Raw genomic sequence first — 14,758 nt, forward strand, 5'->3', positions numbered from 1 at the left:
AAATAAATAAATAAATAAAAATTGTTAATTTTTTTATTGTTAAAAAGTCTTTGTTGTTGTTTTTATTATTTTTTCCCTAGATATTTTCAGTCTGTGGTTGAAATATTTCAGTTGGTTGGTTCAGTCTGTGGATGCAGAACCTACAGATACAGAAGGGCAGCCATACTTCAATTTGTCAAAGTCATGACTTCAACTTTTACCTTAAGAAACTAAAACAAAGAGCAAATTGAACACAAAATAAGCAGAGGATTATGATGATCAAAGCAGAAATCAGTTGAATAGAAAACTGAAAAACAATAGAGAAAATCAGTGAAACCAAAAACTAGTACTCTGAGATCAATAAAATGGTTAAACCTCTAGCCAGACTAATCACAAAATAAAAGAGAGACGACACAAATTTCCAATATCAGGAGTAAGAGATTATAATCACTATAGATTTTACAGGTATTAAAAGAGTAATGGGGAAATATGAACAATTTTATGTCAATAAATTTGACAACTTGGATAAAATGAACAAATTCCTGGAAGATTGCCAATACTCAAAGCTCACTATTGCTACACGGGGTATTATTGGGACATTTGAATGAAACTTGAATGTAGTTTGGGGATTGGATGATAGTCTTATATCACTATTAAATGGCCTGATTTAATGGATGTATTATGATTATTTAGGAAAATGTTCTTCTTTATAGGAAATATACACTCAAGTATATATTAAGGATGGTGAGGCATCAGGTCAGCAATTTATTCTCAATTGATTCACTTGAAAAAGTTCTTGGAGGCTGGGTGCAGTGGCTCACACCTGTAATCCCAGCACTTTGGGAGGCTGAGTTGGAAGGATCACTTGAGCTCAAGAGTTCAAGACCATCTTGGGCAACATGGTGAAACCCCATCTCTACAGAAAATACAAAACATAATTGGGCATGGTGGTGCACATCTGTGGTCCCAGCTACTCGGGAGGCTGAGGTAGGAGGATTGCTTGAGCACAGGAGGTCAAGGCTGTAGTGAGCTGAGATTGTGCCACTGCACTCCAGCCTGGGTGACAGAGCGAGACCCTATCTCAGAAAAAAAAAGAAAAAAGAAAAGGAAAAAAAAAAGCTCTTTGAACTCTACTTGCAATTTTTTGTATAAGTTTAAGATTGTTTCAAAATAAAATCATTAAAAAAGAAAAAAAAGAAAAAAAAGAAAAACGTGCCCAGTACTAGAGTACCCCGGCACCTATTTTAACAGGAATGTTTCCTTTCTTTTACAGCGGAAAGGAAGCCTCCTTTATTTAATATGAATGCAATGAGTGCCTTATATCACATAGCCCAAAATGAATCCCCTACACTACAGTCTAATGAATGGTGAGTATTGTTAATATATATATTGCTCAATGTTGAATAAATGAAATGCTTTTTCATAATCTGTTATCAAAGTGATTTAATTTCAATTAGGTAAAATGTATCACCTTATAAGATATTAAAATAGATTTTAGCCTTTTAAATATTATATTTATTCTTTATCATGTTTCCATTTTATAGCATATGTATACCTGAGTTCAGAAAAGGATGGATGATGTCACATGAATGCAAAAAGTATTCATTTTTACAAGAATTTGTATTTTACTTTTTCTTTAAATTTAGGAATACCTAATCCTTATTAAATAATAAGTAGCATTTAAGCATTAATATTTTATAACTAAACTATATTTATTATTACAACCTATAGTGATATTTGATTGCAGGATGGTTTATAATTTATATGATATAAAAATATAGGTAAAATGATTTGACTTTATCAAAATTACCAGGTAATTAAAAATTTTGGGATCACTCTAACTATAATATGTTATTCAGTTTTATCTGATATTACTTCTAGGGCTTCGTTGATTTGATAAAATTTAGTTCATTCGTGTAAAGAGGTTTATGGACAACAGATTGACAATTTTAGAAAACTAGGATTTTTTATCAACAGTATAAAATTGTAGTAGAAAATTAATTCCTCAGGTGTACCTAGCATTTGATAAATTCTAGGGGAATAGCTAGCATATTTAATTAGTATTTTGAAAATCACAGATATATAAATTAGGGGTACTTAATTATTTAAAGAGTACATAATTATGTCTCATTCATATAAGTCTTTGCCATTTAAGAGTGTGCCATGTAACTAAACTAATAATGCTAAAATTCTGTGCCAAAAGATTCTTTCTGTATAACTCTGTGTTTAGAATTATGTAGAACGAATCTTTTGGCACTGAGTTTAGGGTTATGGTATGCTTTAGTACATTTTGTGCTGCTGTAACAGAGTATCAGAGGCCGGGTAATTTATAAAGAACAGAAATTTATTTCTCATTTTCTGGAGGCTGGGAAGTCCAGGATCAAGGCACTGGCAGGTTAGGACCTGGCCCTCCTGCTTACAATATAGTGCCTTTAACTCTGCATCCTTTGCGGGGGAGAAGCATTGTGTCCTCACATGGCAGAGCAGGAGAGAGAGAACCCTCTCCCACAAGCCCTTTTTATAGCAGCATTAATCCATTCATGACCTGAACAACTCCCATTAGGCCCCACCTCCCAACACTGTTGCATTGGAGATTAAGTTTCAACATCAGTTTTGAAGAAACAAAAACATTGAAACCATAGTTGATACATGTAAGTAATAAATATATTGAACACAGACTGTCTTTACACTGTGTTTGAGACTTGGGGATTTATAAAAGAATTCTTGCCTACAAAGAACTTAAAATCTTATTTGAATATTGGAGACAAACATTGATGGAGTGATTATTTACTACCTTACTCACTGAACTCTTGTCAATAACACTATATAATAATGTGTTACAGACTTCTAACATTTTAAAAAATATCTTAATAGGTTTTCTAGGTTTAATGGAAGTCTTTCCCATTTGCTCAGGGGCACCAAATACTCAGGTATAAAAACGCTCTCTCCAGAGCAGATAGAGTGATATTCTGAAACATGCTATATAGAAGACGATCCAAGGGGCAAATAAGAAAAGAGCTTATTATAAGAAAGGCTTAGCAAAAAGGAAAAGAAAAAAAGGGAATTGGAAAGGAATATTATCTTGGGTTTGAATGCAAAAAAAAAAAAAAAAAGTAGATAGGCTTCCCTCATTTTGCCTCAATACAGTAGTATGAGTTGTGATATTTAAATATGTAGGAGCAGGATTTTAAAGTAATCTGTGAATTTATCTTTGGAAAATGGTAAACATTCATTGGTTGCTTTAGATAGATCTTCATAGACTTACATGAAACTATATAGTCTCTGCTTTTTTTAAATCATTCCCTTTCCATTCCCCCTCCCACCAATAGGCACGTGCCTTGATTTGTGGATGTATTTTTAAAGGAAATAGCAATGTGTTCACTTGATACTTTCCTTTACAATAGGTCTGATTATTTTCGCAACTTTGTAGATTCTTGCCTCCAGAAAATCCCTCAAGATCGACCTACATCAGAGGAACTTCTAAAGGTCAGTTCTATTACAGTTTATTTATTTATTTTAAGACAAGGCCTCACTTTATCACCCAGGCTAGAGTGCAGTGGCACAATCACGTCTCCTGCAGCCTTGACCTCCCAAGCTCAAGCGATCCTCCCACCTCAGCCTCCCAAGTAGCCAGGACTATAGACACACGCCACTAAACCTGGCTAATTAGGGTTTTGTCACATTGCCCAGGCTGGTATCAAACTCCTGGGCTCACGTGATCCACCTGCCTCAAATCCTCTTAAGTGCTGGGATTACAGGTGTGAGCCACCAGTTCCATTATACTTTAAATTTGTTCTTACCCCTAAGAAATGATTGTAAATAATGTGTTTTATTATTTGATTCTGAATTAGGATTAAGTATACTCTACTAGTTTTTACTAATACTAGTTTTTTATACTATTGTTTCTGAGAACTTTTCTTAGATACTAAATTTTTAAATTTCTTTTTTCAAATTGATTAGCTGCTCTTACCATGTCTAAATAGAATGTAAAGTATTCAAATAGCTCAATACTTAATATGTTCAAGAATATAATCATGAGTTATAAATTTTAATTCATGTGGAACAATGTCTTTTTTTTTTTTTTTGGAGATGGAGTCTTGCTCTGTCGCACAGGCTGGGGTGCAGTGGCCAGATCTGGGCTCACTGCAAGCTCCGCCTCCTAGGTTTATGCCATTCTCCTGCCTCAGCCTCCCGAGTAGCTGGGACTACAGGCACCTGCCACCTCGCTTGGCTAGGTTTTTTGTATTTTTTTTAGTAGAGACGGGGTTTCACCATGTTAACCAGGATGGTCTCGATCTCCTGACCTCGTGATCCACCCGTCTTGGCCTCCTAAAGTGCTGGGATTACAGGCTTGAGCCACCACGCCCGGCAGAACAATGTCTTATTTCAAAGTTGATAAAACATAGTTTAGTTGGGCACGGTGGCTCACGCCTGTAATCCCAGCACTTTGGGAGGCTGAGGTGGGTGGATCACAAGGTCAAAAGTTCGAGACCATCCTGGCCAACATGGTGAAACCCCCATCTCTACTAAAAATACAAAAATTAGCTGGATGTGGTGGCGCACACCCGTAGTCCCAGCTACTCAGGAGGCTGAGACAGGAGAATTGCTTGAACCCCGGAGGCAGAGGTTGCAGTGAGCTGAGATTGTGCCACTGCACTCCAGCCTGGCGACAGACCAAGACTCCGTCTCAAAAAAAAAAAAAAACACAAAAAATACATAGTTTAACTTTTTGCTTAATTTTTATGTATTGATCTGTACAATATTAATATAATATGAAAGAAAGATGACATGATGTATTTACATAATATGTTGGAGAAGAGAAACTTAAAAATGGAAATAATATCTTTGCTTCCTTTTTTGGAAATATATTTTTCTAACTTAGCAATGAAATATTTTAAAAATATGTGAGTTCTGTTGAGTTTTCAACAGGCTTGGTTGAGTAATTTAAACACATGATTAGTGTATGCTTTCTGGTCTTAAAAAATTATTTCATTTGGGCATCGACTGTCTTATTAATAGCAATAGTAGTATTGTTGAATTTAATATAGTTCTTAAAACATCTAGATTAGGCAGTAATAAGTAGGATTTGACTATCTTTTTGGGACCCTAAGGAATCTTCTTAATCTTTCACTGTAAGATTTAAGTCAACTATATTTACACTAATGTTTTAGAATTTCAAGGAAATTCAGTTTATTTTCACTGACACATCAGTTAAAGCCACAAGTTAGTTTGAAAGGGTCACATATATATTCAGCAGTATTATTTGCAGCCACAGTGTATAGAAAAACCATGCAAAATTTCAGTAATGCTTGAGAAATTCCAGGCAGTAAGCTTACTTGTCATTTCAGAAATGAAAGCCTGAATACACAGGCACTCATAGTAGCTAGTAGAAGCTTTAATATAGCTAGGAATTATGTTGGTTAAAAAAAATAAGCAAAATCTAACAAACAGTGAAACTTAGAAATAGAAGGTTTTGGCTGGGTGCAGTGGCTCACAGCATTTTGGGAGGCCAAGACGGGTAGATCACCTGAGGTTGGGAGTTCAAGACCAGCCTAACCAACATGGAGAAATCATGTCTCTACTAAAAAAAAAAAAACAAAATTAACTGGTCGTGATGGCGCATACCTGTAATCCCAGCTACTCGGGAGGCTGAGACAGGAAAATCGCTTGACCCAGGAGGCAGAGGTAGTGGTGAGCCGAGATCGCACCGTTGCACTCCAGCCTGGGCAACAAGGGCAAAAGCCCTTCTCCAAATAAATAAATAAATATAAGGTTTTATGTTTTTGGATAAAACAATATTGTAAATAGTAGGCCGGGAGCGGTGGCCCATGCCTGTAACCCCAGCTCTTTGGGAGGCCGAGGTGGGCAGATCCCTTGAGGTCAGCAGTTTGAGACCAGCCTGGCCAAAATGTTGAAACCCTGTCTTTACTAATAATACAAAAATTAGCCGGGCATGGTGGTGGACTCATGTAGTCCCAAATACTCAGGAGGCTGAGGCACGAAAATCGCTTGAACCCCAGGAGGCGGAGGTTGCAATCAACCAAAATCGCGCCGCCTGGGAGATAGAGTGAGACTGTGTCTCAAAAAAAAAAAAAAAAAAGAGGCCGGGCGCGGTGGCTCGTGCCTGTAATCCCAGCACTTTGGGAGGCCAAGGCGGATAGATCACGAGGTCAGGAGATCGAGACCATCCTGGCTAACACAGGGAAACCCCATCTCTACTAAAAATACAAAAAATTAGCTGGGCGTGGTGGCAGTGCCTGTAGTCCCAGCTACTCGGGAGGCTGAGGCAGGAGAATGGTGCAAACCCAGAAGGCGGAGCTTGCAGTGAGCCGAGATCGCGCCACTGAACTCCAACCTGGGCAACAGAGCGAGACTCTGTCTCAAAAAAAAAAAAAGAAAGAAAGAAAGAAAGAAGACAATATTGTAAATAGTGGTATACACCAAATTAAAGAAAAAGGAAGAATGGCCAGGCACAGTGGCTCACGCCTGTAATCCCAGCACTTTGGGAGGCCAAGGCAGGCAGATCACCTGAAGTCAGGAGTTCCGGACCAGCCTGACCAACATGGAGAAACCCTGTCTCTTTTAAAAATACAAAATTAGCTGGACATGGTGGCGCATGCCTGTAATCCCAGCTACTCAGGAGGCTGAGGCAGGAGAATCGCTTGAACCCAGGAGGCGGAGGTTGTGGTAAGCGGAGATGGCGCCATTGCACTCCAGCCTGGGCAGTCAGAGGAAACTCCATCTCAAAAAAAAAAAAAAAAAAAGGAAGAATGTGACTGGCTTCTTACATTTGCCAAATAGAAGCAAAAGAAACCTTTCTAACTCATGTAGTAGTAACCCAGCCCACTAGTATTTGGTGATTAGATTCTAAATCTGCATATATTAATAGTATTCATTTGCCTGGCCCCTAGTATATATTATCATACCCCTATTTAAAATGATAGGAAGTATTTATAATGAGCTTCTTATCTTTTGGCCTAATTACATTTCTGTTGCAGTCTATCATAAAGAAAAAAACTAACGAAAAAATTTTAATATATGAAGCTGTTTATCATGGAATTAAAAATTAGAAATAGCTGCCCCAAATTAGAGTAATGGTTAGGTAATTTGGGCACAAACATTTGATGAAATATTCTACAAGCATTATGTTTATGAATTTGAAATAATAATTATTTTTTTGTTTTTGAGACAGACTCTTGCTCTGTCACTCAGGCTGGAGTGCAGTTACATGATCTCAGCTCACTGCAACCTCCGCCTCCGAGCTTCAAGTGATTGTCGTGCCTCAGCCTCCCAAGTAGCTGGGATTACAGGCGTATGCCTCCACGCCCTGCTAATTTTTTATATTTTTAGGGTTTCACTATTGGCCAGGCTGTTCTTGAACTCCTGGTCTCAAGTGATCTGCCTACCTTGGCCTCCCAAAGTACTGTGATAACAGGTATAAGCCACTGCGCCCAGCTAAAATAATAATACTTATTATGACTGTGAAAATTGAATAAAATATTGTATAGAGGCTGTGCGTAGTGGTTCATGCCTGTAATCCAATGCTTTAGGAGGCCATGATGGGAGGGTCACTTGAGGCCAGGAGTTTAACTCTACCGCCACCAAAAAAATCAAATAAAATTAGCTGGACATGGTGGTGCACACCTGTAGTCCTAGCTCCTTGAGAGGCTGAGGTGAGAGGATTGCTTGAGCCCAGGAGTTTGAGGTTACAGTGGGCTACGATTCATAGTTACAACTCTTTGCTTAAAGAAGAAATAAATGTGAGCTAACAAAGGAGGTAAAAGTTGTCTTAGGAATTCAAGGATATCTCATGGAACTCAAGGGATGGCAGAATATGTCTTTCTGGAATTTACATGCTAACTATGTATCTACAAAACATTTTATACATAGAAAATTTCTGAAAAGAAGTATATTACAATGTAACTGTGATCATCATAATGGTGGAATTGTTTTTTCTACTTTTTGTATTTGATAAGGTGAAATTATATTAAACGCTAGTGATAAACAGTAATAATTTAATGGCTTTTAATCTCTGTTAGTATTTTATGCAGAATATTGTTCACCAGCATATAAAGATATTAGATATAAAGATATCTAATATCTAAATTCATCTTTCATAATTCACTATCATTAAATACATTCCTGTTGAAACTAATATGACTCATAACTGAACACGTCTTTTGTGTGAAATCATCAGTTCTTAGAGTATGTAAACCTTGAGAGCTCTGATTGGACTTAATTCTTAGTGTTTAGACCCTTCAGTTATTTTAACTCTGCATTTTTAGTTGGCCAACAAAAATATTATGTTCAAAATAAAAAGAGTAGTTGTGTATATACAGAGTATATGTATGTAAATGATAATTTTATAAATAGGAGAAATTTAACAGAATTATGTAGGTATAGATTATATGCATTATCTATCATAGGATATTATCTCTAGGGTCTGAGAAGGAGTACCTTGGCACTAATTGAAAAAAAATCAACCTTTTACCTTCTCCCCTATCTAGCACATGTTTGTTCTTCGGGAGCGCCCTGAAACCGTGTTAATAGATCTCATTCAGAGGACAAAGGATGCAGTAAGAGAGCTGGACAATCTGCAGTATCGAAAGATGAAGAAACTCCTTTTCCAGGAGGCACATAACGGACCAGCAGTAGAAGCACAGGAAGAAGAAGAGGTAACAGATAAAAAATGACTCCAATATTGAATTTTCACTATTGGTTTCTTTCCTTATGCAGCTTGCCCTGCCATAATTTACCTTATATACCAATGGTTTCCAGGTTGTATTTTCTTACCATTGGTCCTATAAAATCCCAGTTAGGAATAAAAAAAAAGGTCCCTTTTTCTTGGAGAAATAAGAAAAATTAAAAAGAAATTTTTTTAAAGTCTTTAATCATGTTAGATTACATGCCCCTTTATGGTACACAGTGTCATAGTGAAGGTTCTGAGAAGTCCTTTGTTAAAGAAACCTGTTCACCTTTGTTTAATCTAGTCCTTCTCTAATTTCTTGACCACCGAACCTTTTTTGTTTTTCTGAGACGGAATTTTGTTCTTGTTGCCCACGTTGGAGTGCAATGACATGATCTCGGCTCACTGCAACCTCCACTTCCCTGGTTCAAGCGATTCTCCTGCCTCAGCCTTCCGGGTAGCTGGGATTACAGGCGTGCACCACCACACCCAGCTAGTTTTTATTTTATTTTATTTTTTGTATTTTTAGTAGAGATGGGGTTTCACCACATTGGCCAGGCTGGTCTTGAACTCCTGACCTTAGGTGGCCCACCCACCTCGGCCTCCCAGAGTGCTGGGATTACAGGCATGGGCCACCGTGCCCAGTCTGAGCCCTTTTTTGACCTATTGTCCAGTTCCGTATGATGTGCTTTTGGAAGTTCTTGAAATACAGAATCTGAAGGTTGAATGTACTCTCTCAGAAGTCATGAGAAAGTTACTAGGCATTCTACTGTGTCACCAAAGAAACTTGGTTTCATTCCATCTACACCGTTCTTTTTTTTTTTAGACAGGGTCTTGCTCTGTAGCCCAGTTTGGAGTACAGTGGCGCGGTCTTGGCTCACTGCAATCTCTACCTCCTGGGTTCAAGCGATTCTCCACCTTCTGCCTCCCAAGTAGCTGGGACTACAGTTGCGCCACTACGCCCAACTAATTTTTTATATTTTTAGTAGAGACGGGGTTTCTCTATGTTGGCCAGGCTGTTCTCCATCTCCTGGCCTCAAGTGATTCATCTGCCTCAGCCTCCCAAAGTGCTGGAATTACAGGTGTGAGCCACCGCGCCTGGCCTACACTGTTCTAAAATACTCATTTTACAGATACCAAAAGCAAGGCTCAGAATAAATTAAGTTGCTCACTGTAGGTAGAGGAACATGGGTTCAAATTCATACCTCTTTTACTCTCAAGACCAAGTTCTGTCTTGCCTCTTAGGGAGAATGGAAATACAGATTTGCTGTAGAGGTGTTACAGAACTTCCTCATGAAGAAATATACATATAAAGTATATTATGTGTAAAGCTATTTTTTCCCTCTAAATATTTTGTTTCTTCTTTGCCCCGTCAGAATTCGAAAATTTTATTCTTTTCTATTGGTTTTCATCGAGAGAGACCACTTTGCATTCTGAAACCATGAGCAATAGTTTATTTTCTTTTTCTTTTTAATATCACTAAATAATTAATGAACTGTCAAATATAAGACTTTCTAAACTTACAATTTTTGGATTTGGGGATTTTTTTTAGTTCTTAATGGTAGTCACTAGAAAATTGGGATTATTTCAGATATGTGAAATACTTTAATAAAGTGAAATTAATAAAATTCTATGTAGTTAAATTGTTAACAATATATGTGTTAGGCTAGGGATGTAAGAAAAGTCCCTATCTACATATATGTCTGTGTTTATTAAATTCTACGTATCTTAAAGAATTCTGGTATGGTAAGACTACTGTAATGTTAGTGCCCAGATACTACACCTGCCTGTTTACATCAGAATAACATTCTTATGATTGTGATTTGAAATAATATAATATGTAATTATTAGTTTACACAAGAATAGGTAGGAATTAATGGTAAATTATTTGGTGGTACAAAGATAATCTGGTGTTCCCCAAAAACCTATTGAAATACAAAAAAGAAAAAGAAAGGAAGGAAGGGAGGAAGGGAAAGGTAATCTGGAGACTGTTTTCCAGAAGAAAGAAGAATCTACTTATGAAAGGCTGGTTTAATAAAAAAGAATAACAACTACAATGAAGTTTCTAATACTTTTTTTTTTTTTAAATGCTCCTTATGGAGCAGGGCTACCCCATAGGCACTGTACCCAGAATAACCAGTGCTTTTTTTTTTTTTTAAAGGAGGGATTTGTATTAACCAAGAATTATTGAGAAATGAGCAGGATCCCTATATATGCCCCATGAGAAGTATAAATGGTTATTTTAAAATAACAAGCAATGTAGAGAAAATATTCTAGTTTGAAAATCACCCAAAAGTGATCAGCTGACTTTGTTTTAGACAGTTGACTGAGTTTTTTTGTGATTTACTTGTTGGTCATTTTTGTTTTTCAATAAACTAACAGTTGATAAACTTCTTGGTCTTGGAAAATAAAAGCAATTTCTCATGATAGACCAACTTTCTGAGACTGTCTGCCAAGTGGTATGCTAGGTGCTTATAATCAAGAATTCAGAAGAGAGATATATATATAAATATTTGAACTGAATTTGAATGTTCTTTTCTCTTAGGAACAAGATCATGGTGTTGGCCGGACGGGAACAGTGAATAGTGTTGGAAGTAATCAATCCATTCCCAGCATGTCCATCAGTGCCAGCAGCCAAAGCAGTAGTGTTAACAGTCTTCCAGATGTCTCAGATGACAAGAGTGAGCTAGATATGATGGAGGGAGACCACACAGTGATGTCTAACAGTTCTGTTATCCATTTAAAACCTGTGAGTATTTGGATTTCATTGAAAAAAATTCAATGTTGGTAAACTGTTTTCTTCGTCTATTAGTTTAAGAGAAGGAAGAAGGAGGAGAAGGAAGTTTCCCGAAGTTTGGAACATGGCCGGGCGCAGTGGCTCATGCCTGTAATCCCAGCACTTTGGGAGGCCAAGCCGGGTATATCACTTGAGGCCAGGAGTTCAAGACCAGCCTGGCCAACATGGTGAAACCCTGTCTCTACTAAAAATAACAGAAATTAGCCAGGCTTGGTGGCACGTGCCTGTACTTCCATACTCCCAGCTACTTCGGAGGTTGAGGTGGGAGAATCACTTGAACCTGGGAGGTGGAGGTTGCAGTGAGCCAAGATCACACGACTGCAGTCCAGCGTAGGCGACAGAGTTAGACCCTGTCTCAAAAAAAAAGAAGTTTGGAGCATTTTTTAATGAAAAAAGCCTTGTTAACTCCTAACCTGTTATCTCCATTTGGAAAATTATGTTTTGAGAATACAAAAAGAATGTGGAACTATTTCAGAATATTAGAAGAAAAAGTACAGAAACCTCAAATACATTATTTGACATTATTTACATGGAAAATAAAATACTAAAAAATAGGAAGGATACACATAAAATTCATGATAATGGTTGCCTTTGGGGAGTGAGAAATGATTGGGATGAGTGATGATCAAAAGTGAATTTTATGTTATCCATAATATTTATATCTTTTTTTTTTTTTTTTGAAACGGAGTCTCACTCTGTCACCCAGGCTGGAGTGCAGTGGCCACAGTCTTGGCCCACTGCAACCTCCACCTCTCAGGTTCAAGCGATCATCCTGCCTCAGCCTCCCGAGTAGCTGGAATATACAGGTGTGTGCCACCCTGCCCGACTAATTTTTGTATTCTTAGTAGAGACGGGATTTCACCATGTTGGCCAGGCTAGTCTCAAACTCCTGACCTCAAGTGATCCACCCACCTCAGCCTCCCAAAGTGCTGGGATTACAGGTGTGAGCCACTGCACCAAGGCGTTTGTATCTTTTTTTTTTTTTTGAGATGGAGTTTTGTTCTTGCTGCCCAGTCTGGAGTGCAGTGGCACCATCTTGGCTCATTGCAGTCTCCGCCTCCCAGATTCAAGCAATTCTCATGCCTCAGCCTCCTGAGTAGCTGGGATTACAGGTGCGTGCCACCACGCCCAGCTGATTTTTTGTATTTTTAGCAGAGAAGAGGTTTCATCATGTTGGCCAGGCTGGTCTCAAACTCCCAACCTCAAGTGATCCACCCGCATCGGCCTCCCAAAGTACAGGGATTACAGGCATGAGCCACTGCACCCAGCCTGTCTCTTAAAAATAAAGCTGAATATAATTGTAGAAAACTAGATTCTGGATTTAGGAAATATGGGTGTTTGCTGCATTACTCTTTACCCTTTTGAGTGTAAAATGTTAAACCTGAAAAATATTGAAAAGTCAGGTAACTCCTTTTAACAATTAATAGGAATGCTGAGGCTGGGAGTGGAGGCCCACCCCTGTAATTCCAGCATTTTGGGAAGCTGAGGCAGGCAGATTGCTTGAGACTGGAGTTAGAGACCAGCCTGGGCAACATGGTGAAACCCTGTCTCTACAAAAAATTTAAAAATTAGCTCGGCTTGGTGGTGCATGCTTCTAATCTCAGCTACTCAGGAGGCTAAGGTGGTAGGTTCACTTGAACTCAGGAAGTAGAGGTTTTCAGTGAGCCAAGGTTGCACCACTGCACCTCTGCCTGGGTGACAGAGTGAGACTATCTCAAAAAACGAACAAACAAAAATAGGAACGCTTCCTTTTTCACTTCACAGCTTGTGTTACTATCTAAAAGTAGTAGGTACAATGGCTAAAAGATGGAAACAACCCAAATTATTCATCAACAGATGTATTAACAAATTGTGGTTTGTAGGTCGGGCATGGTGGCTCACGCCTGTAATCCCAGCATTTTGGGAGGCCGAGGCAGGTGGATCATGAGGTCAAGAGATTGAGACCATCCTGGCCAACATGGTGAAACCATGTCTTTACTAAAAATACAAAAATTAGCCAGGCGTGGTGGCACACACCTGTAATCCCAGCTATTTAGGAGGCTGAGGCAGAAGAGTCGCTTGAACCCAAGAGGCAGAGGTTGCAGTGAGTCGAGATCATGCCGCTGCACTCCAACCTGGCAACAGAATGAGACACTGTCTCAAAAAACCAAAAAAAATTGTGGTTTTTACATCCAGTAGAATATTATTCAGCTATAAAAAGGAATGAAGTTCTAATACATGCTGCCATATGGATGAATCTTGAAAACATTTTAAGTGATGAAAGTAAAATGTGCAAATTCATAGTGACAGAAAGTACGTTAGGAGTTACCAGAGACTGGGTGGAGGTCAAAATAGTTATTGCTAATGGACGTAGTTTCTGTTTGGGTTGATGAAAAAGTTTTGGAAGTAATACTGATAGCTGTACATCATTAAGAGTATAATTAATACCACTTAAAATGGTTAAAATAGGCTGAGCGCTGTGGCTCATTCCTATAATCCCAGCACTTGGGGAGGCTGAGGCAGGAGTATCACTTGAGGCCAGCAGTTCAAGACCAGCCTGGACAACATAGGAAAACTCCATCCATTAAAGAAAAAAAAAAAAATAGCCAGGTGTGGCACATGCCTGTGGCCCCAGCTACTCAAGAGGCTGAGTAGTGAAGGCCCATTGAGTAGTGGAGGATCGGTTGAGCCTGGGAGATCAAGGCAGCGGTGAGCCTTGATCATACCACCGCACTGCATTCTGGGCAACAACAACAACAACAACAAAAAATTATTACCACAATTAATTGGTTGCTACTTAACTGATGTTCTATTCAGCTAACAGATTGAGTTCAGGGAAAGATATCAGTCCTTCAATTTTTTGCAACTGTTTTTGTTTTTGCTTATTTTGGACAGATGGCAGAAGTATTATTAAGATAACTCCATTGCTTCCAAAACCCAAGAGGCTTTGAGCAATTTTCTACTACTCCTGTTTAAAACATTGACTATATTGGCTGCATGTTTCATCATCTTTGTTTTCAAGTTATGTTAAAGCTTTTCAATTTTGCACATAATCGGTAGGATATAAATCTAGTCATGTGCCAGGCACAGTGACTCACGCCTGTAATCCCAGCACTTTGGGAGGCCAAGGCAGGCAGATTGCTTGAGCCCAGTAGTTCAAGACCAGCCTGGGCAACATGGCAGAACCCCATCTCTACAAAAAATACAAAAGTTAGCTGGCATGGTGGTGTATGCCTGTGGTCCCAGCTACCTGGGAGGCTGAGGTGGGAGGATCGCTTGAGCCCAGGAAGTTGAGGCTGTGGTGAGCCGTTCAGGGT

At 38.6% G+C, this 14,758-nt stretch overlaps 1 protein-coding gene across 1 annotated transcript in view; it reads left to right on the plus strand.

The window, feature by feature from the left end:
* Positions 1 to 14,758, plus strand: part of TAOK1 (TAO kinase 1) — an 84,182-nt gene that overhangs the window by 21,190 nt on the left and 48,234 nt on the right. The window contains exons 5-8 of the mRNA XM_011990365.1: positions 1,253 to 1,346; positions 3,384 to 3,465; positions 8,487 to 8,654; positions 11,211 to 11,414. Of these exons, the coding sequence (XP_011845755.1) occupies positions 1,253 to 1,346; positions 3,384 to 3,465; positions 8,487 to 8,654; positions 11,211 to 11,414 (548 nt within the window). The remainder of the gene's footprint in view (positions 1 to 1,252; positions 1,347 to 3,383; positions 3,466 to 8,486; positions 8,655 to 11,210; positions 11,415 to 14,758) is intronic.

The sequence above is a fragment of the Mandrillus leucophaeus genome, unplaced genomic scaffold, assembly GCF_000951045.1.
Source record: "Mandrillus leucophaeus isolate KB7577 unplaced genomic scaffold, Mleu.le_1.0 Scaffold379, whole genome shotgun sequence".
In the NCBI taxonomy this organism is placed as follows: domain Eukaryota; kingdom Metazoa; phylum Chordata; class Mammalia; order Primates; family Cercopithecidae; genus Mandrillus; species Mandrillus leucophaeus.